Below are 23,564 nucleotides of genomic sequence, written 5' to 3' on the forward strand. Positions count from 1 at the left end.
GAGTCGGGTCGGGTCCGGGGCGGGGGGGGGGGAGGGGGAAAGCGGGAGTAGGGTTGGATGCGGTCCGGGGGCGGGGGGGGCGGGGAGGGGGAAAGCGGGAGTAGGGTTGGGTCCGGAGGCGGGGGAAGCGGGGGGGAGCGGGTGTTGGGTCCGGTCTGGGGGTGGGATGCGGGAGTTGAGTCGGGTCGGGAGGAAACAGGAGCTGGCCGTGGGAGGAGCCTTATTCACGCAGCCCCAGTGAGGCCATTCGGCCAGGGCTAGGGGCTGCATGCTTCGGGCCCCTACCACACAGTTTCAGGCACCTGGAGCTACTGCACTTGCGCGCTCACTGTAGCGCGCATGTGCAGAGGTCCCGGCACTGTTTTCAGCGCAGGGACCTGGCTCCCCCCCCCCCCCCCCCCCACATCTCCTGTTGCGCTGCGCCGAGGGCCAGAGGACCTGCAGGGAGGTGGAGAATCTGGAGGGTTTTTTTTGGCGCACTTTGTGGCGTGAAAAACGGGCGTCCAGGTCGGGACTGCGCCGTTCTAGGCGCGGCTCGAAACTTGGGCCCAAAATATTAGCAGTGACATTGTTGGTTGAATTGGTCAGTTTTTTTTATACTGTTTAGAAATCTTATCTATCAGCGGGATCTGTAAATAGTCTAATGCTAAGTATTAATCAAGATGTTTGATTTGTTAACCTCGGATAGTTTTTCAGTGCTCTCTGGTGTTTGAATTAAACATTAAGGCAATAAATGACAAGCACTTTAATTTAACTTGCACTGATGATTAACATTTCAAACTGTGTGGTTCTGGATATTTGAATTCTGTGTTGGCCTTGGCTCACTGGCAACATTATTGCCTTTGAGTCAGAAGGTTCTGGATTCACATCCCATTTAAGAGACTTGACCACATAATCTGAACTGGCACTTCAGTGCTAAGGGAGTGATGTACTTAGTTTATATTCGCCTGAGCAGAGTTCTATCGAATGGTACTAATTGAAGATTAAGGGTCTTCTCCCTGTGTTCCTGGCCACCATTTCTTCCTCAACCAGCACCACCAAAATTAATTAACTGGTCATTTATTTCATTGCTGTTTGTGGGCAATGTTTCTACACTTCAAAAAAATCTTTATTGGCCGTGAAGCAGTTTGGGATATCCTGAGGATGTTTGAGGCACAATATAAATGCAAATTTGTTTGTCCTTTGCCAATACTCACTGTCTAGGTCACATGAATAATGGGTATTTGAATGAAGTGCAACAATGCCACAGCATGAATCTGCAATTTCAAGTGAAACGTGGAGAAAAAGGAGGGTGATTTTAATGTTTTTTTTAAAATGATCTCTTTCTGCAGTTGTTTTTCATTCTCCATTTATGTATCTAATATCTATTATTAACTCATGTTAAACTTAATATTTAATCAATGCCGGAATCTTGTGTGCTCATGTTGTTCTTGGATTAGCTTGGTCGGTCTTATTTCTAAATTGTTCAATGTCTCTGATAGTTTTATTCAGGGTCAGAGCCAACTATGACAGCATACATACTGGATGTGTAGCAACATACAGTTTTGTTAGCATTCCATACTGGCTTTGATGGAAAGTGCTGTATGCATGAATATAAATGTAGGTTAGATATGTATTTTTGAAAAGCATTTTGAATGGTGGTTGGTGGAATGACAGTTCTGGCAATGTGTATGTAAACTTGTGTTTTGAAAGTAGTAGTGGTTGCAATCTTGCGTGGAGCTGTCATGACTACATGCCACTCGAGCACTCTTGTCAGTTAATGGACTGTAGTCACTTGATCCAGTCCACTTACACTTTTAAATCAGTGCTTTCTGCTCCTTTTATTTTCGCCATTTATTTTTTTCCCATTGACCATCTGCTGTTTACATTGCACTAACGTTTCAGAGGAACTGAAATTGGGACATGAGTTGCATGTAACTATTGCTGTGACATTTTCAGATAAAGTCAGTCCCACATTCTTTGCAGCTGAGAGGGTTACCACAATTACATCTAAACCCATGCATATTTATTGAATTCCCACATCTCATTTTTAATTAAATTATCTCTCTCTGGTTGAGTAGCAGTGTGCTTATTATTCACCCTGAGGTCCTCGCTCCCTGGCTTTCAGAGATCGCGGTGTAGGTGAGCATGTTAATCTTGGAGCAGCTTGTGGGTTTGTCCATTAGACACTGCCACTGTAATCCGGGCCCCCTGACTCCAGTTCACTGCTGTCCATTCACAGGCTCTGCTGTACTTTTTCATTCTCTTTCCAGCCACTCTTGCTTTGGCCACTGGGTCCTTGCTAATGGTTGCGTGTATTCTGGCCCCGTGTCCCGACCTCGCTGCTGGCCCCGTGTCCCGACCTCGCTGCTGGCCATGACCTGCAAGGCGGTGAGGTATCTCTACTACTGCTTCTCCTTGATCCTCACCTCACCTGATGAGGGCTGCTGTAATACTGTTCCTTCTCCTCTTCCAAACACAGGCCTGAAGGATGCTGTCGGTACTAGCCGCCCGCCGATTCTCGCTGTCCATAGCCCCCCAACCCCTGGTGCCGTGTTTTTTACCGGTTTCCTCGCCTCTCGCTGCCCAATGTTGCCGGGTTGGAGACGCCCGGAGGTTGGGCCGTCATCTTCGTCCCGCTCCCAGAGATGCCCAACATTGCCAAGAGATCCAGGAGCTAATAAACTGTAAACACAAGTAATTCTTGAATTCGAGAGAGCATCACAACGCGAGTGAAATAAAACAGCTCTACAGACAACTGAAGACCAAGGTCCAACAAAAAACTCATGACCAAAAGAACAGATGATGGGTGGAAAGAGCACAGGAGATCCAGCAACTAGCCGATAATCATGACGTGCGCGGCTTTTTTAATGCAGTCAAGACCACCTACGGCCCAAGCACTCAAGGTCCTACCCCCAAGGACTGAGAATGGAAGGGTTCTCATCAGGGACAGAGAGGCAGTCAGTGCCCGCTGGAAGGAGCACATCAAAGATCTCCTTAATCAAGACTCTGTCTTTGACGTGAGCGTCCTCAACTTCATCCCACAGCATGCTACACCCCACCATCTCGGCACAACCCCAGACCGGCATGCGGTTGAAAAGGCTATCCGGCAGCTGAAAAACAAGGCGGCCTCAGGAGCAGATGGAATCCCAGCCGAAGTACTAATGCATAGCGGAGAAGTACTCTCGGCATGAATCCATGACCTCATCACTCTTATCTGGAAGGAGGAAACATGCCAGGGGATCACAGAGACGCCGTAATTGTGACCATTTTCAAGAAAGGTGACGAGACCGACTGCGGTAATTAGAGGAGTGTAATAGGGAGCAGCACCAACCTCTGTACATGGCCTTCTTTGACCTCACAAAGGCCTTCGACTCGGTCACTCGACTCTGTTCTCATCGAACCAGTCTTGATGATGTTTATTGGTAGAGCAACCATGGGGTCGAAATTGACCAAAGGCCAGTTCCGTCCATTTACCATCGAGAAGAGCGCTAAGATCCTGACGGTACTTTGCGCGGAACTTTGGTCAAAAAAGGAGGGAAAAAAGCACCCAGCGGCAAAAATGGGCATTACACACAGATTCTGGGCAGTAAAGGGCGGTAGCGGGGATTCTGGGTGGCAAATGGAATCCTGGAGAAAGTTACACCGAGGAACAAAAAAAATGTTCAAAAAATAATAAAAATACAAAACCTTCAGAGGACCCTTTAACACAAAATCACTGCAAAAGAAGTTAAAATAAACAAATAATCTCACTTACCTTTTCTTGCAGGTCTTCATACTGTCCAGGTAAGGTCTGCTCCCACATGGCGGTCTTTTCTCCAGCAGGGGAGGAGGACCGCTCAGATGAATCTCGGGCGGGAGCGGGAAGGAGGACTTTGTTCAGCGTTGCATGTCGGCGGACACTCCATAACCACCAGCGCGAGGGCCTCGCCAATCTCCCACAGAGGGGAGAGCGCCAGAAAAACAAGGAAACTGCCGAGAAAAGCCGGCGGTAGGACCATCAATTTTGACCCCCAAGAGTCTCTTCACAGGTGATGATTATGGTGGATTTGAAGGCAGACCAGGCAGTATGGACACTCTGTGGCTCCGGTTCATTGGGGGGAGTCAGGCTGGCTGAGGTGTTGGCTCAATATGGCTTTTTTAGCAGGGTATTTGAGTGTTTGCTTCAGTGTTTGTTTTTTTTTTGCAGCAGTATTTTTATTGCCACCGGCATTTTGGGGCAACGTTGATGGAGATAACTGAGCGGATTAGGTCGTGGTCAGTCCAGCAATCGTCAGCTCCTGTCATGGCACAGGTGATACAGACGGCCTTGCGGTCCCTCGCTCGGATGATGATGTAGTCTAGCAGCTGCCAGTGCCTGGAACGAGGGTGTTGCCATGAGGCCTTGTACTTTGTACTTTGTACTTGTACTTGTCTCTCTGATGAAACAAAGTGTTGGTTATGACGAGACTGTGTTCTAAGCATTTCATCAGGAGGAGGGTGTTATATATGTAAACTTATTTACTCTGTACAGCCACCAGAGGGCTCATCCCCTGGAGTCCCAAGGGATCAAATAATCCCTTGGGAGCACAGGTATTTAAGGAGGCTTTACAGGTTGGAGAGGCACTCTGGAGATCTGCACAAAAAGACTAAGGTCACACTTTACTTTGAGCTCAATGTTCAGTCTGACTTTTTATACACAACAGCTCTTCTCAATCTTTCTTGCTGCAATGCTTCATCTAAACTCCAACAAGCTCCCCGCTGGAGTAGAGCTAATCTACAGGACAACGCTTATGTTTGTACACACTGAAGCCAAACTCTAAACCATTGTTGTCACCTTCACTGAAGCGTACGAGAGTATGGGCCTTACATTAAACATCCGTAAGACAAAGGTTCTCTACCAACCTGCCCCTGCCTCATAGTACTGCCCCGCGATCATCAAGACCTTGGACAGGGTGGACCACTTTCCATACCTTGGGAGCCTCCCATCAGCGAGGGCAGACATCGATGACAAAACCCAACACCGCCTTCAGTGTGTCAGTGCAGCCTTCGGTCGCCTGAGGAAAAGAGTGTTTGAAGACCAAGATCTCAAACCCGGCACCAAGCTCATGGTCTACAGAGCAATAATGATTCCCGCCCTCCTTTATGCTGCAGAGATATGGACAATGTACAGTAGACACCTCAAAGCACTGGAGAAGTACTGTCTCCGCAAAATTCTGCAAATCCACTGGCAGGATCGGCATACCAACATCAATGTTTTGTCTCGGGCCAGCATTAAGCGTGGTCAATGCTTCGATTAGCTCCGATGGGCGGGCCACGTAGTCCGCATGCCTGATACAAGACTCCCGAAATAGACACTCTACTCCGAGCTCCATCACAGTAAGCAGGCCCCAGGAGAGCAGAGAAAATGCTTTTGAGGATACCCTCAAAGCCTCCCTGAAAAAATGTAACAGCCCACCGATTCTTGGGAATCCCTGGCCCATGACCGCTCAAAGTGGAGAAGAGGCATTCGAGAAGGCGCCGAACACCTTGAGTCTCTGTCGGGAGCATGCAGAAGCCAAGTACAAACAACGGAAGTAGCGTATGATAAACCAAGCACCACCTGCCCCACCTGTGACAGAGTCTGTAGATCCCGCATTGGACTCATCAGTCACCTTAGAACACATGCTAGTGTGGAAGCAAGTCATCCTCGAATACAAGGGACTGCCTAAGAAGGAGGAGGATTATTCACCATGAGAGTGAACAGAGTAACGAACTCAAGGTCTCTGCCAGTAGAGCTCACCAAGCAATGTACAAAAGTAACACATTGTCCTACAATCTTTGCCCTTGCAAAAAAAAATCACAATTCATTGGCTATTCTCCAGGTCAGGACAGTTATCTTTCTGATGTTTCCAAAGCAATGAGCATCAGTGGGACTGGAAGGCAAGGTGAAACAAAAGGAATTTCGGCACAACAGATTTGAAAATTCTGTAAAGCTGGTGGCTCTGATTGGTCAGCCACTGTGAGGCGACTTCAGAAAAACATTTTACTTCAATTTTTTTTAAGACAAAGTTAATATTTTTATTACCAATATACTTGAGAATAAGGCCACTGTAGGATAATGGAATTAGCATGTACCAATGCAGGAATGTACTCAAACTATTATCGGCTTGAAAAGTACAGGTCTCAGCCTAGACCTAAAACCTAAAAAAAATGTTAAATTTGAGCTCTGCCCATATTCGCACTTTTTAATGTAACTGTCTTTCACTTTCAGCTATGAACCGGAACTGTTCCCAGGTCTTATTTATAGAATGGTCAAACCAAGAATTGTTCTGCTTATATTTGTTTCTGGCAAGGTTGTTTTGACAGGTAAGGACAAATCTGGGTCATATATTTTTGTGTTTGATCTATTGTAATTTCGGGATGGTTGTGGATCAGTGTAGAATTAGAATTTTGTTATTTCAGTTCAGCTTCTTTGAATTGTTCAAACAGTACCTATTCAACAAAAGAAAATATTTATTTTGTTGTTCAAACTCATTTGCTGTCTGGGATGTGGGTGGAGAGGCTATAAATAGCTGCAGCCAAATGATAAAATACTTCCTGCCTTATGCCAGCTAACGATAGTCAATGACATTTTATCTTAAGTTAAAGTGTAATTGATCCAATTCAGTTTAATTCGTATCAATCAGATTCATTTTTAAAGAACTTGTTTTTTTTAAATGCTGTAATCTAATGATTAAGATTTTCTTTCTGATTCAATCCAAGTATACAGAAATCAGTGTTTAGTTGAATTTGTATTTATGCAGTTGAGCAGCAATAAACTTTTTTTCGGTGTTCTAAATCCTATATAATGGTACTGGAGAGGAAAATACAAGACTATTTCAGCTTCATAGGAGATCATGCATTTTACAGTGATTTACTGAAGAATTGTGCAGTTTTAAAATTTCCATGTATTCCAGCGGCACAGATTCTTTTCAGTAATTATAAATACAAGTTGTTATAATTGATGTAAACATACTCCCCACTTTTTATAACGTAACTGTTTAGGCAAAGCAGTCTTGCCATATCTAATTTAAGCTCTGTGTAGACATGAATTTGTAAAAGTAATGTTGAGAAAACCAAATCATGCTTGGAATTAAATAGGCCTCTGGTTATGTTCTGAATTAGTTAATATATATATATATATATACTGTGACTCAAGTATTTTCATATGTACTCCTTTTCCTTGTCACTTATGATAAACAGATAATTTTGACAGTTTTAATAAAACTTATTTTCTCAATACTACTGTCATCGTGTTTATCTTGCACAAAAAATTTGTGTTCTGAAGGATCGGCTTTTGGCTTCAGAGAAATTAGTTAGAACTTGCCTGTAAGGATGTATTTTACGGTCACTGATTCAATTCAGGAGTTGCTTTAATGTCTGGCATCTCATTAGAAACATCGAGATGTAGTTCTCAAAACAAAAAGTAAAAAATGTTTGTTTATCTGTAGGTGCCAAAGTACGTTCAGAGATCTATGAAGCATTTGAGAACATCTATCCCATCTTAAAGGGCTTTAAGAAGGCCTAGTGGCAAAACCAGAATCCCTTCACATCCATATATCTCCACACAAGAACTGATATCAATGCAGATGAGCACATATGAAAAGAACAACTTCCCTGGGACCATACCTGATGTTGCAAATCATGTAATAAATATTGAAGAGGTAGGTCTTTTGGCCTGTTTTAATTCATCCATCCAAAAAGACTCAGTAGTTCTCCTTCCTTCTCTTCCCCTGCCCCCCCCCCCCGCCCCGCCGCCCCACCAAAGCTAACGTGACATTGTATTTCCTGAGCTGCACCTCCTAATTTGGTACCATCTAATTTAATCAATTAGCAGTGAGTTTCTAAATCAAACTGTTAATGTAAATTAGAAACTGTAGTGATCCCAATATCAATCTCTGGGGCACTGCACTCAGCACTCTATCCCTGTTTAAGCTGTTCAAATGTTATTTTGTAGACAAAAGATCCATATTATGACCATGCAAATTTTGTATGATTTCTGTATGTGTGGAAAAAAAGTTTAATGTTTTCATATTTGTAAAGCTTTGAGGATTAAGGATACCTGTACCGACTAGATTAAATTTGTAATTTTGAAAGAAACCTGTTGCACAGGAAACATTGGTCAGAATTCTGATTTGTACCTTGTTTAAAATTGTTCTTTACAAACTTAATTTTTGTGAAATAAACTATTTTGTTGCAATATTGCTAAAGTTTTGTTTTTCTAGCATTTTGGGATTTGACCTCCTATCTATTGGAAATTTGACGCAGTGGAAATTTGCTTAATTTCTTTGGCCCTAAACTCACCACCTCGCTACCTCTCTTTCCTCCTTTTTAAGACACTCCTTAAAACCTACCTCCTTTCACCAAGCTTTTGGTCATCTGCTGTAATTTCTCCTTATGTGGCTCGGTGACAAATTTTTGTCTTATCACACTCCTGTGAAGCACTTTGGGGTGTTTTACTACGTTAAAGGTGCTATATAAATACACGTTGCTTTGTCTCACACATCCAGATAACGGTACCTCTGTCCAGACAAAAATAGTTGCAGCCAACTGTGCCTTTACAGGCTATATCTCAGTCCGTCGTGCATCACTTATGCAGAGCATACTTCGATCAATAGTCAGTCTCATGACTTCAGAAATGTCTTCTAAAGAGGCCCCTTGATTGTAGTGGAGTATTTGAAATGAACACTCGACACCAGGTCTGTGTTCGAAGATTCAAGCAGTCTTTATTCGCACCAGTGGGGAGGTGACCCGCTATGGATCTAACCAGGTCACTGTCCAATGATATATAGTTTCAAACGACCTTTTATACACTTAATCATACATGTTCAGCCTCGTGCACGATCCCTTGGCACAATTTGATTAGCCTAAAGCCCGCGTGCACAGTGGCTGATTGGTTACTTCCCTACCATGTCACAATCACTTGTCTACGTTTTATGCCTAGCTCGTGTAACATTAAGGTACCGCCTCCATTAGCAAAGAGGCATATGACTGATGTGGCCACAATCTGTTGTTGCTACTATGATCCTTGCTCAGGTCAGATGGTATCCTGTTAGCATTTCACTTCTGCCCCATTGTTCTGCTTTCCTGCCCTCCTCGGCCCTCGTGGTTCAATCTCCAAGTCTCACAGCTTACATCCGTTGGTCATTGCAAAGTCAACATGTTATTCCTAACATTATCTCAACTGCCCATTAAGCCACCTAAAAAGCTGACCATTGCAAAAGCCTATTAGCCCATTTGAGTCCCGAGACCCATTCTTAACTCTTTAATTTATGGCCGAGCTTGAAAGCCCCACTTCACTGCTGCCTTTGCATTTACAATGAATATCTGAAACATACAGACCAGGAAGGTCCCAAATTCAATCCATGGTCCATGCTGAATTAATTGACCAAGCCAGGATGATGAGGATATTACAACTGACCACAGTGCTTCTGGATTAGTTGGGGTTCACTGCGTGTGAATATTGGATGATAGCAGAGCCAGATTTGGTTGTGATTTTGTGCACCACTACCACCAGTAGAGCAGAAGTCTGCTGGCATTCACCAACAAGGCACATACCTGAATAATAGGCACTTTAAGGTACGATAGAGCACCTGGCAAGGAATTAATGCTGGCAAGAGCAAATGGGAGAAAACTGGCTAGGAAATAAATGTTTTCTGTTGTATGAAATGATCAATGGACTGTTTATTCAATTAAGGAAATAAATGGTGGTAGTGTCCAGGTTAATATGTCTCTACTTCTCTGTAGAATAACTTCACGAGGCCTCGTGCTGTGCTTGAACTGCTGTGACCTTAGTCTCTTTGCTGCCTCACTCTGGGTGTAATGTGGTGACCAGCCTTTTATACAGCTCCTGCCTGGGCCTCCCACAGTTGTACCCTCTCGTAGTACCAGCATAGTATGTACAGAGCATACATATGACAACATTTCCCCCCAAAGTCTTTGATGTGAGTTAGTTACAGGTTGAGGCGATCCGGAACTCTGCGCTCCCTGGTTGATCGTCTGAGTGTCACTTCTGGCATGGGTGAGTTGGTCGGGCTACTGCTGTCTTGCAGTGGTGTTGGTCTGGCTGGACTGTTGGAGATGGTGGGATCATCCTCGTGGTTGGCAGCTAGGTCTGTTGCTGATTGGGTGTGTGTAGGTGGATCGCTGAAGGTAAGGTCCTCTCCCGGTAGTTCCTGGTTACCTGTAAATCGCAATTTGGTCTAGTCCAAATGCTTTCTGCACGTTTGTCCGTGTAGCAGTTTGACAAAAAACACACTTTCCCCCCTCCTTGGCTAAAACAGTGCCAGCGCCCCATTTGGGGCCATGACCATGATTCAGCACAAACACCAGGTCGTTTACATTGATATCGCGTGATACAGCCACGTGATCATGGTACATGTTTTGCCGCTAACGCCTGGTTTCCACCTGATAGTTGAGGTCAGGGTGGACTTAGGAGAGTCTGGTTTTGAGTGCACGTTTAATTAGTAACTCCGCAGGGGGGACCCTGGTAAGAGAGTAGGGTCGTGTCCTGCAATTGATCAGCACCTGGGATAGGCGGGTTTGTAAGGAGCCTTCCGTGATGCGTTTCAAGCTCTGCTTTATGGTTTGGACTGCCTGCTCCGTTTGGCCGTTGGATGCGGGCTTGAACGGGGCAGACCTGCCTTGCTTGATCCCATTGCAGGTCATGAATTCATTGAATTCTGAGCTGGTGAAACACAGACCATTGTCGCTGACCAGAATGTCGGGCATGCCATGGATGGCAAACATGGCCCTGAGGCTTTCGATGGTGGCGGTGGACGTGCTGGATGCCATTATTACACATTCAATCCACTTAGAGTAGGCGTCCACTAAAACGAAGAACATTTTTCTGTGAAAGGGGCCCGCATAATCTACGTGGATCCTGGACCATGGTTTTGAGGGCCAGGACCACAGACTAAGTGATGCCTCACCGGGGGCATTGCTCAATTGTGAGCAAGTGTTACACTGCTGCACGCACAACTCCAATGCCGGGCCACCAGACGTGGGACCTGCCGATAGCCTTCATCATGACTATGCCTGGGTGGGCACTGTAGGTCGCGTATGAAGGTTGCCCTTTTTTTGGCAGGATGACGCGGTTGCCCCATAAGAGGCAATCCGATTGGATGGACATTTCATCTTTACGACGGTGAAATGGCTTTATCTCGTCTTGCATTTCTTTTGGGACCGCTGACCAGCCTCCATTGAGGACGCAACTTTTTACAAGAGATAACACGGGGTCCTGGTTGATACGGGTGACCCTTTGCTTTTGAAGACGTCCATGACTAGGCACAGGTCTGCTGGCTGCGCCATTTCCACCCTGGTGGTGGGCAACGGTAGCCAGCTGAGGACATCGGCGCAGTTCTCCGTGCCTAGCCTGTGGCGTATCGTATAATCATAGGCCGACAGTGTTGGTGCCCATCTTTGGATTTGCGACGAAGCATTGGTGTTTGCCTTTTGCTTTCCGAAAACACTGAGATTAGGGGCTTGTGGTCAGTTTCTAACTCGAACCTGAGTCCGAACATATACTGGTGCATTTTTTTTTACCTCATAGACACAGGCCAAAGCTGCCTCCTCGACCATACTGTCGGTTCTTTCGGCCTTGGATAGACTTCTTGACACATATGCAACCGGTTGGAGTTTGCATGCTACATTTGCTTGCTGTAAAACACACCCGAGACCATACGACGACTCGTCACATGCTAAAACTAGACGTTTGCTTGAGTCATACATTACAAGCAACTTGTTCGAACACAGCAAGTTTCTGGCCTTTTTGAAAGTGGCCTCTTGATTTTGACCCCAAACCCAGTCGTCTCCCTTACGTAGCAACTTGTGCAATGGTTCCAGCAAGGTGCTCAACCCTGTAAGAAAGTTACCGAAATAGTTGAGTCCCAGGAACGAGTGCAGCTCCGTTACATTTCGTGGTCTGGGTGCATTCTTGATGGCCTCTGTCTTGGAGTCCGTGGGCCTGATGCACAATCTTCCTCCCCAGGAATTCTACCTCTGGCGCCAGGAAGACACACTTGGATCATTTCAACCGGAGTCCGACTCTGTTTAGTTGACCTCTTGCAGGTTGTGCAGGTGTTCGGTGATGTCGCGACTAGTGATTAGGATGTCATCCTGAAATACAACTGTGCGTGGAACTGATTTCAACAGACTCTCCATGTTCCTTTTGGAAGATGGCTGCAGCCGAGCGGATCCCGAACGGGCACCTGTGATGAGTACCAGAATGTTGAATTCGACTGGTGATATGATTCCCTCACATTGAAGTCTGTCCAATTCGATCTCCACTTTCTCCTCATCATGTAAGGGATCACTCGAGCCTTGTGATTGAACAGGCCGTGCCTCGGGGACCAAGTGGATCTACACTTTGGCACCTATGAAGTTGCCGATGCCTAGTTCAAATAGGGATGGGAACTTGCTCAGCCTTGAGCACAGGAAGCATCGTCCACTGAAGATAGTGCTCTGACATCTTCCCAGTTCCACTGAATCTTCCCCATCCACCTTCTGCCAAGCAGCGTTGGCCCGTCGCCTGGTACAACCCACAGTAGCAGTTCGTGTATCTCTCCATTTATAGGATACCTTTACATTCGCACTGCCGATAACTGGGATCAGTTCCTTGATGTAAGTGCGTAGCCTAGTCTGAATTGCGCTTAGCTTGGGTCTTTGTTCTTTGTTGCCCCACAGCCTCAAATTCCTTCTGGTTCATAAGTGACTGACTCGCCCCCATGTCCAACTCCATGGAAACAGGAATGCCAATTATCTTGACTTTCATCATGGGGGGACTTTTGGCAGTGAAGATGTGCACCCTATGCACTGCTTCCTTGGGCTGAGTCGCCTCTTTAGCTTGTACTTTATGATCCTTACAGGATCGGAAACCTCCTGCCGACTCCTCTGCCACATTTTGAGTCGCAGTTCTTCTGCACATTCGCTGTGGGTGGCCCTTTTGGCCGTAGCCTTTGCACACACCGTCTGAATCGACACAGACGGACCCGACTGCTACCCCCGCAACGCCGGCATGTTAAACGATTCACATTTAAATCCCTTGGCGGACTCTGAGTCGGACTAATTCTTTGATCAGTTATTTTCTGCACAGTACTTGCCAGTGAGTTTTGATTCTGGGAGAATCTCAATGTTGAGGTCGTGAACGCCTGGCTTAAGGTGATGGTCCGGATCACGTCCCATCCCGTCACGAAAACGTCCCACAATACATTGTTGGGGAGTTCGCCAAATTCGCCCGGTTCCACGAGCCTTCATAGGTCTGCGACATATTCCGCTAAATCCTGGCCCTCGGTGCCTCGGTGTGTGTAGAAGCGATACCTGGCCAGCAAAACTCAAATTAAGGCTTCACCCTCTGTAAATTTTTCTAAACTACCAATGGCAGCCATCTCTGCGTGCAAGTCCTTGATCTGTTCTCGTCGCCAGTTAATATGTCTCTACTTAGCTGTAGAATAACTCCACGAGGCCTAGTGCTGTGCTTAAACTGCTGTGACCTTAGTCTCTTTGCTGCCTCACTCTGGGTGTACAATAATGTGATGACTAGTCTTTTATACAGCTCCTGCCTGGGTCTCCCACAGTTGCACCCTCTAGTAGTACCAGCATAGTATGTACAGAGTATATAGGTCACATGTATATTTTGAATAAAATTGTATGTGGAAGTTTGATGTGTTATATTAAAAGTCCTCTTTGCCCTCTGTATATGTTAAAATATGCTCTATTCTTGCTCTTATCATCTGGGCCTAAATGTTTGGACAAAAGTAAACAAAATCCAAGAATGTGTTATGAGTCATGCTTATGATAAAAGTAATCTAGCTTAGTCATTTGCATGTTTGGAATTATTTTATTTTCTAGTATAGGTGTGTATTTCAATTATTTACAGGGAGTGGGACACTCACCTTAACAGGTAGATTTACACCTGAAAAGATCATTTATATATTTCTAGCAGTTTGTTTTTATTTCAGATTCCGCTTTTAACCTCTAATTTTGTTTTGTACTTGCTGTATATCCTCTTCAAAACTTTAAATTTCAAAAATAGATATGATTACTCTGACGCCCTGGGCTTTTGAGGGGGGGAAACAGAAACATTAATTCCCATGCTGTGGCTCTTTGGGGGCTTGGGAGGGAGCAGCTTCTGTCCCAATACCCAGTCGCTTTATTCGTTCCTGAGCGACGGTCATAATTGGTGGACGGTCTCTTGCGGCATCACGTGACAGTAACTGACTGTACCCACAATGCAGCAGAGTACAACAAAACCACGTGACGGGGCCGCGAGCTCCCATTATGGCGTCTCCCACGGAACGGAGGGTGGCCGGACAGAAACGGGACCAACCGCCGCTCCCGCTCCCGCTCCTCGACTCGGTGGACGATGCCGAGGGCTTGTACGTGGCGGTGGAGCGCTGCCCGCTCTGCAACACCGCCAGAAGGCGACTCACCTGCGCTAAATGTATCCTGGCCGGAGATTTCGTTTACTTCGACAGCAGAAACTCCGAGAGGTAGTGTGTGTGTGTGTGTGTGTGTGTTTAACCAGAAATAAAAGCGATAACATTACATTGCGGACAAGAAGCAGACGGCCCGGTTACAGGCCACACGCAGGTCCCATGCAAAGTTTGGATAACGCAGCGCGAAGTCATGGTCAGGTTTCCCAGCGGGGGAGAAAATAGACCCCTGATTTGAATATGTATTACACACATGTTTAACAGAATAAATATTCTATAAATGACCTGTCGGACAGCAATTGTGGGAAATGGGGGCTATGAAACCCTTCCCCCCGCCCCCCCCCCCCCAATTCTGTCAATCGCCTGGTTTCGTACTGTGAAATCTTTTGAAGCAGTTCTCTGCTGTAGACATAATTAAACATCAACTGTGCCCATTGTTGGACTCTTATGGAAAAGACAGAAAATACTCTTCTGGAGAAGCAAGAGACTCAACGAGGAATAAAATAAAACCTGTGAACGACAGAGCATATTGTGTGATAAACCATAAAATGAGTTTTATATATATAACATTCTGATATATATACCAGCTAAAATCCCTCAGATCATGAAAAACATACAAATAGGAAATGCAGAGGGTCAGTTAGTACCCAAAAGGGAATGATGAATCAATATTTGACCATCCCACCCTGTTAAGAGTTGCACTGAATATGCAAACCTTTTTGAGATTACATTTTAGTAACCATTCCCATCTGTCTTGTTAAAAGCATATGGCAGATTATAATTTGGGTTTCATAATTTGATTAGACCTTTTATAATGTTTTTGTGCAAAGTGATTATGCTGGCTTGCTACAGCATTCACAAGGGATTGTATATTTCAAGTAATGTAACATTTATGGTAAATATTTTGATTTGCATTTGGGAATTACGGGAAAGATGAGCACGGATTTGGGAGGCGACAACACGTTCAAGAACTTGAGAGGAAATACATTCTTCTTGAAATATTTTTTCTAAGTTATAAATTGCTTATAGCTATGTATCCAAATACATTATCTGCCCTCTTGAGCATCCCTGATTATAATTGGTCGCCCGTGCCTTCTGTTGCCTAGGCCCCAAGCTCTGGAACTCCGTGCCTAAACCTCTCCGCCTCTCTACCTCTCTTTCCTCCTTCAAGATGCTCCTTTGGTCACCTATGCTCATTTCTACTTATGCGGCTCGGTTTCATTTTTATCTCGTAAAACTCCTGTGAAGCCCCTTAGGACGTTTCACTACATTAAAAGGTGCTGTGTAAATACAATTTGTTTTTTTTAGGCTTTAGAAATCAATTTATTTCGAAGAACTATACTGCAAACAAGGAAGTTATGCAAGATTATTTTTTTACAGCTATAATTTTACTCATAATTTCTACTATTTTCAAAAATGACGGATAAAAAAGACCAACTGGTCCCTCTAACATATCCCATATAGTTGTGATGCCTTAGCCATAATAATAGACACTCCCTACTCACCCAGAGCCATGTATTAATCTGGGAGGTGATAAACCAGATTAAAAACCCAGGCTAATTGGGGGTGCGGGGGTGGAGAATCTGACCCCTTTAAGCAATTGAAATTATTCTTAGCGATCACATTGGCCTTGCTTTTATATTAGAGAGAGTACCTACCTCTTGTGCATGGTAATCTCCGCTGCAGCCAGAAACAGGTCCGTCTCGTGAAGGAATACAGGGAATCAGCGTTTGCTGTAATAGCTGACGAGCTGTTCTGAGTGTCCGCTATTCAATAGGAAAAGAAGAACCACCTAACATTTGACCTAGTTCTACTTGCCCTTGCATAACTTGTAAGCATTACCTTGGTTCCCCCTAACCTATCCAGTTAAAATAATTGATCAACATAAACACAATCTAGCCCCTTCATTATTTTATTAAACATTGGGAATATGAAAGTAATTATCTTCGGTCCTTGCCACAAACTCCGTTCCCCAGCCATCCTTCTCCCTGGTAATTGTGAGGCTAAACCAGACTGTTCGCAGTCTTGGTGTCATATTTGACCCCGAGATGAGCTTCCGATCACAAATCTGCACCATCACGAAGACCGCCTATTTTCACCACTGTAAAATTGCCCGACTCCGCCCCTGCCTCAGCACATATAGTACGGAAACCCTCATCCATGCTTTTGTTAACTCTACACTTGACTATTCCAATGCACTACTGGCTGGCCTCCCATGTTCGATCTTGCGTAAACTTAAGGTCATCCAAAACTCTGTGCTCACTGACCTATATTAGCTCCCGGTCAGGAAATATTCCAATTTTAAAATTCTCATCCTTGTTTTCAAAATTCTTCATAGCCTCACCTTCCCTATCTCTGTAATCTCCTCCAGCCCTACAACCCTCCGAGATATCTGCGATCTTCTAATCTGGCCTATTGCGCATCCCCGATTTTAATCGCGCCACCATTGGCGACTGTGCCTTCAGCTGCCAAGGCCCTCAGCTCTGGAATTTCTTCATTGAATCATAGAATGGTTACAGCACAGAAGGTGGTCATTTGGCCTGTCAAGTCCCTGCTGACTCTGCAAAAGCACTTCAGCTAGTCCCACTCCCCTGCCCTTTCCCCCATAGCCCTGCAATTTTTTTTCCTCCAGGTACTTATCCAATTCCCTTTTGAAAGCCATGATTGAGTCTGCCTCCACCACCCTTTCAGGCAATGCATTCCAGATCCTAACCACTCGTTGTGTAAAAAAGATTTTCCTCATGTCGCTGTTGGTTCTTCTGCCAATCACCTTAGATCTATGTCTTCTGGTTCTCGACCCTTCTGCCAATGGGAACAGTTTCTAGCTACTTTGTTTAGACCCCTCATGATTTTGAACACCTCTATCAAATTTCTCAACCTTCTCTGCTCTAAGGAGAGCAACCCCAGCATATCCAGACGTTCCACGTAACCAAAGTCCCTCATCCCTGGAACCAATCTTGCAAATCTTTTCTGCATCCTCTCTAAGGCCTTCACATCCTTCTAAAGTGCAGTGCCCAGAATTAGACACAATACTCCAGTTGAGGCTGAATTAGTGTTTTATAAAGGTTCATCATAGCTTTCTTGCTTTTGTACTCTTTGCCTCTATTAATGAAGCCCAGTATCCCATATGCTTTTTTAATCTCTTTCTCAACCTTTCCTGCCACTTTCAACAATTTGTGCACATATACCCCCAGGTCTCTATGTTCATGCACCTTAGAATTGTACCCTTTAGTTTATATTGCCTCTCCTTGTTCTTCCTAGCCAAATGTATCACTTTGTACTTTTCTGCATTAAATTTCATTTGCCACGTATCAGCCTATTCCACCAGCCTGTCTGTGTCCTCTTGAAGTCCATCACTAGTGAGGTTATCCACTTTGGCAGCAATAATAGAAAAGCAAATTATAATTTTAAATGGAGAAAAATTACGAAGTGCTGCAGTACAGAGAGACCTGGGGCTCCTTGTGCATAAAACACACAAAGTTAGTATGCAGGTACAGCAAGTAATCAGGAAGGCAAATGGAATGTTGGCCTTTATTGCAAGGGGGATAGAGTATAAAAGCAGGGAAGTCCTGCTACAACTGTAAAGGGTATTGGTGAGGCCACACCTGGAGTACTGCATACAGTTTTGGTCTCCGTATTTAAGGAAGGGTATACTTGCATTGGAGGCTGTTCAGAGAAGGTTCATTCGGTTGATTCCAGAGATGAGGGGGTTGACTTATGAGGATAGGTTGGGCCTATTCAACATTGGAATTCAGAAGAATGAGAGGTGATCTTACTGAAACTTATAAGATAATGAGGGGCCTCGACAAGGTAGATGTTTCAAGGACACCCTCAAAGCCTCCTTGATGAAATGCAACATCCCCGCCGACACCTGGAGTCCCGGGCCAAAGACCGCCCTAAGTGAAGGAAGAGCATCTCGGAGGGCACTGAGCAGCTCGAGTCTCCTCGCCGAGAGCATGCAAAAAGCAAGTGCAAGCAACGGAAGGAGCGAGCGGCAAACCAGACTCCCCACCCACCCTTTCCTTCAATTACTGTCTGTCCCACCTGTGACAGAGACTGTAATTCCTGAATTGGACTGTTCAGTTACCCAAGAAGTCACTTGGAGTGGAAGCAAGTCTTCCTCGATTTTGAGGGACTGCCTATGATGATGATGATGATGGATGCAGAGAGGATAATTCCACTCATAGGGGAAATTAAAACTAGGGGACATAGTCTTAGAATAAGGGGCCGCCCATTGAAAACTGAGAAGGAGGAATTTCTTCTCTGAGGGTTGTAAATCTATGGAATTCTCTGCCCCAGAGAGCTGTGGAGGCTGGGTCATTGAATATATTTAAGGTGGAGATAGACAGATTTTTGAGCAATAAGGGAGTAAAGGGTTATGGGGAGCAGGCATAGAAGTGGAGCTTAGTCCATGATCTTATTGAATGGCGGAGCTGGCTCGAGGGACCAAATAGCCTACTCCTGCTTCTATTTCTATGAAACTACCTGCTGATTACTATACTTACTGCCCTCCCCTCAGCTGATGAATCAGTACTCTTCCATGTTGAACACCACTTGGAACAAGCACTGAGAGTAGCATAGGCACAGAATATACTCTGGGTGGGAGACTTCAATGTCCATCACCAAGAGTGACTCGGTAGCATCACGACTGACTGAGCTGGCTGAGTCTTGAAGGACATAGCAGACAGACTGGGCCTGTGGTAGGTGGTGAGAGAACCAACACGAGGGAAAAACCTACTTGACATCGTCCTCACCAATTTACCTGTCGCAGATCCATCTGCCCATGACAGCATTGGTAGCAGTGAAATCCTGTCTTCACACTGAGGGCACGACCACCATGCCCAATGGGACCTATTCAGAACAGATCTAACAGCTCAAAACTGGGCATCCATGAGGCGCTGTGGGCCATCAGCAGTAGCAGAATTGTATTCCACCATAATCTGTAACCTCATGGCCTGGCATATCCCTCACTCTGCCATTACCATCAAGCCAAGGGACCAACCCTGGTTCAATAAGGAATGCAGAAGAGTATGCCAGGAACAGCACCAGGCATACCTACAAATGAAGTGTCAACTTGGGGAAACTGCAACACAGGACTATATGCATGCTATAGACAGAGCTAAGAAATCTCTCAATCAACGGATCAGATCAAAACTGCAGTCCTGCCACATTCAATCGTGAATGGCGGTGGACAACTAAACAGCTATTGGGAGGAGGAGACTCCATGAATATCCCCACCCTTGATGATGGCAGAGCCCAGCACATGAGTGCAAAAGACAAAGCTGAAGTGTTTGCCGCCATCTTCAGCCAGAAATGCCGTGGATGGTCCATATCAGCCTCCTCTTGAAGTCCCCACCATCATAGAAGCCAGTCTTCAGCCAATTCGATTCACTCCACGTGATATCAAGAAACGGCTGAGCACACTGGATACAGCAAAAGCTATGGGCCCCGACAACATCCTGGCTGTCGTGCTGAAGACTTGAGCTCCAGAACTCGCCACGCCTCTAGCCAAGCTGTTCCAGTACAGCTACAACACTAGCACCTATCTGGCAATGTGGAAAACTGCTCGATTATGTCCTGTCCACAAAAAGGCCAAATTCAATCCGGCCAATTACCATCTGATCAGTCTACTCTCAATCATCAGCAAAGTGATGGAAGGTTTCGTCGACAGTGCTATCAAGCGGCACTAACTCACCAATAATCTGCTCACCGATGTTCAGTTTCGATTCTGTCAGGACTACTCGGCTCCAGACCTCATTACAGCCTTGGTCCAAACATGGACAAAAGAGCTGAATTCCAGAGGTGAGGTGAGAGTGACTGCCCTTGACATCAAGGCAGCATTTGACCGAGGCATGAAAGAGCCCTAGTGAAACTGAAGTCAATGGGAATCAGGGAGAAAACTCTCCACTGACTGGAGTCATACCTAGCACAAAGGAAGATGGTTGTGGTTGTTGAAGGTCAATCATCCCAGCCCCAGGACATCGCTGTAGGAGTTCCTCAGGGCAGTGTCCTAGGCCCAACCATCTTCAGCTGCTTCATCAATGAGCTTCCCTCCATCATAAGGTTAGAAGTGGGGATGTTCACTGATGACTGCACAGCATTCAGTGCCATTTGCTACTCCTCAAATAATGAAGCAGTCCCTGCCCAAATGCAGCAAGACCTGGACAACATTCAGGCTTGGGCTGATAAGTTGCAAGTAACATTTGCGCCACGAAAGTGCCAGGCAATGACTATCTCCAACAAGCAAGAGTCTAACCACCTCCCCACGACATTCAATGGCATTACCATCGCCGAATCCCCCACCATCAACATCCTGGGGGGTCACCATTGACCAGAAACTTAACTAGATCAGCCACATAAATACTGTGGCAACAAGAGCAGGTCAAAGGCTGGGTATTCTGCGGCGAGTGTCTGACGACCTGACTTCCCAAAGCCTTTCCACCATTTACAATGCACAAATCAGAAGTGTTTGGAATACTCTCCACTTGCCTGGATGAGTGCAGCTCCAACAACACTCAAGAAGCTCAACACCATCCAGGACAAAGCAGCTCGCTTGATTGGTACCCCATCCACCACCTTAAACCTTCACTCCCTCCACCACCAGCCCACTGTGGCTGCAGTGTGTACCATCTGCAAGATGCACTACAGCAACTCGCCAAGGCTTCTTCGGCAGCACCTCCCAAACCCGCGACCTCCACTACCTAGAAGGACAAGGGCAGCAAGCGAATGGGAGCACTACCATCTCCAAGTTCCCCTCCAAGCCACACACCATCCTGACTTGGAAATGTATCGCCATTCATCGTTGCTGGGTCAAAATCCTGGAACTCCCTCCCAAACAGCACTGTGGGTGTACCTTCACCACAAGGAGTGCAGTGTTTCAAGAAGATGGCTCACCACCACCTTCTCAAGGGCAATTAGGGATGGGCAATAAATGATTGCCTTGCCAGAGGCACCCATATCCCATGAACGAATAAAAAAAACCACTTATTTCCATTTTTACCTCTCCACTGTACTTTCTATATTCAGCCTGGTTCGCACTTGTATTCTCAACTTGACATCTGTCATACTTTTTCTGCTTCATCTTACTCTCTATCTCTTCGTCATCCAGGGAGCTCTAGCTTTGGTTGCCCTACTTTTCCCCCTCGGGTCGCGGGGGGGGATACACCTTGACTGTACCCGATCCATCTCTTTAAAGGCAGCCCATTGTTCGATTACAGTTTTGCCTGACAATCTTTGATTCCAATTTACCCGGGCCAGATCCGTTCTCAAAATTGATCCTCCTCCAATTAAGTATTCTTTTCCATAGCTAATCTAAACGTTATGATACTATGATCATTGTTCCCTAAATGTTCCCCGACTGACACTTGCTACACCTGACCCAACTCAGTTCCCCAGAACCAGATCCAGCAATGCCTCCTTCCTTGTTGGGCTGGAAATGTCCTGATCAAGAAAGATCTCCTGAACACAAATTCTTCCCCCTCTCTGTTCTTTATACTATTACTCTACAGGTCTATATTAGGATAATTGAAGTCCCCCATTATCACTTCTCTATAGGTCTTGCACCTCTCTGTAATTTCCCTGTAAATTTGCTCCTCTATGTCCTTCCCACTAGTTCGTGGCTTATAGTAATGTAGAAACATAGAAAATAGGTGCAGGAGTAGGCCATTCGGCCCTTCGAGCCTGCACCGCCATCTAATAAAGTAATGGCACCTCTGTTGTTTCTTAACTCTAACCAAATAGATTCTGTCCTGACCCCTCCAGGATATCCTCTCTCTCCAGCACTCTAATATTCTCCTCAATCAATACTGCCACCCCACCTTTCTTTCCTTCCCTATATTTCCTGAATCCAGGAATATTAAGTACTCAATCCTGCCCTTTTTTGAGCCAGGTCTTCGTTATCGCCACAACATCATATTCTCATGTGGCTATTTGCGTCTGCAGCTCACCAACCTTATTTATCATGCTTCGTGCATTTACACATGCACTTAGACTTTCTTGTATTCTCTCTTCGTCTGACCCAACCTAATACTGTACTGTTTCTTACTGTAGTGCTATCTGTCTCTCCCAATCCTTTGTGCATATTGTTTCTCCTTTCTAATCCTGGTGCCCATCACACTGCCAAATTAGTTTAAACCCTCTCCTACAACACTAGCAAACATCTCCGCCTCGCTACCTCCCTTTTCTCCTTTAAGATGCTCCTTAAAAGCTTTTGGTCATCAACCCTAATAATCTCTTTATGTGGCTTGGTGTCAAACTTTGTTTGATAATGCTTCTGTGAGGCGCCTTGGGACGTTTTAGTACGTTACAGACACTGTATAAATACAAATTGTTGTTAGAATCCTTGGTCAAATCGCCCCGATTATACCCAGCTCTTTGAGCCTATCTGGGTAACTGAGGTTTAACCTACCTCCACACGCCTTGAAATCTCTTTATACTTACCTGGCAATATGAGTCTGACTCTTTAGGACAAGAGACAATTGAGTGCAATGTATGTAATGCACTGAGTGCTCCAGCTGGCCATGAAATTTAAACATTCGGTCATGTGTATAATGCAAGACACCATACAAATCTCCATGTAGAACGGTGCCCTGAAATTGATAGGCTGAAATGTACAGCCAGGATGACTTGTTTGGCAAGGTTAAATATGCAGGAGGAGTTTGTGTTTGCAATAAATACTGTGGTATTTGTTGTAAAATATATGGTTCTTTGCCTACAATTCATAAGTGGCATAATTAACAACAATTTATATTTAGTATTTAGGCAAAGGTTATAAGTATAATTTCAAAATGTAATAAAAGCTTTTGCATGCAATATTACATACAGAATGTGCAAGATTACAAAGCATATTTGTAAAATAAGAACATAAGAATTAGCAGCAGGTGAAGGCCATTTGGCCGCTCGTGCCTGCTCCACCATTCAGTAAGATCATGGCTGATCTTGGACCTCAACTCCACTTTCCTACCCTATCCTCTTGATTCCTATAGAGCCCAAAAATCTATCTATCTCAGCCTTGAATATACTCAATGACTGAGCATCCACAGCTCTTTGGGGCAGAGAATTCCAAAGATTCACAACCCTCTAACTCCCCATCTCAGTCTTAAAAGGCCGACCCCTTATCCTGAGACAATGACCCCTAGTTCTAGATTTTCCACT

General features: G+C 45.2%; 2 protein-coding genes across 3 annotated transcripts in view; both read left to right on the top strand.

Annotated features, from left to right (window-relative positions):
• Positions 1-8,045, top strand: part of LOC139262317 (TATA box-binding protein-like 2) — a 74,414-nt gene extending 66,369 nt beyond the window's left edge. For both annotated transcript variants that reach the window (XM_070877479.1, XM_070877480.1), the window contains 2 exons: positions 6,212-6,306; positions 7,431-8,045. In XM_070877479.1, the coding sequence (XP_070733580.1) occupies positions 6,212-6,306; positions 7,431-7,507 (172 nt within the window). In that variant the 3' untranslated portion in view covers positions 7,508-8,045. The remainder of the gene's footprint in view (positions 1-6,211; positions 6,307-7,430) is intronic.
• A 6,198-nt stretch (positions 8,046-14,243) lies between these two features.
• atg14 (autophagy related 14) overlaps positions 14,244-23,564 on the top strand; it is a 56,076-nt gene continuing 46,755 nt past the window's right edge. Inside the window, exon 1 of the mRNA XM_070879171.1 lies at positions 14,244-14,468. Within this exon, the coding sequence (XP_070735272.1) occupies positions 14,257-14,468 (212 nt within the window). The 5' untranslated portion in view covers positions 14,244-14,256. The remainder of the gene's footprint in view (positions 14,469-23,564) is intronic.

Source organism: Pristiophorus japonicus, chromosome 4 (assembly GCF_044704955.1).
Source record: "Pristiophorus japonicus isolate sPriJap1 chromosome 4, sPriJap1.hap1, whole genome shotgun sequence".
Lineage (NCBI taxonomy): Eukaryota > Metazoa > Chordata > Chondrichthyes > Pristiophoridae > Pristiophorus > Pristiophorus japonicus.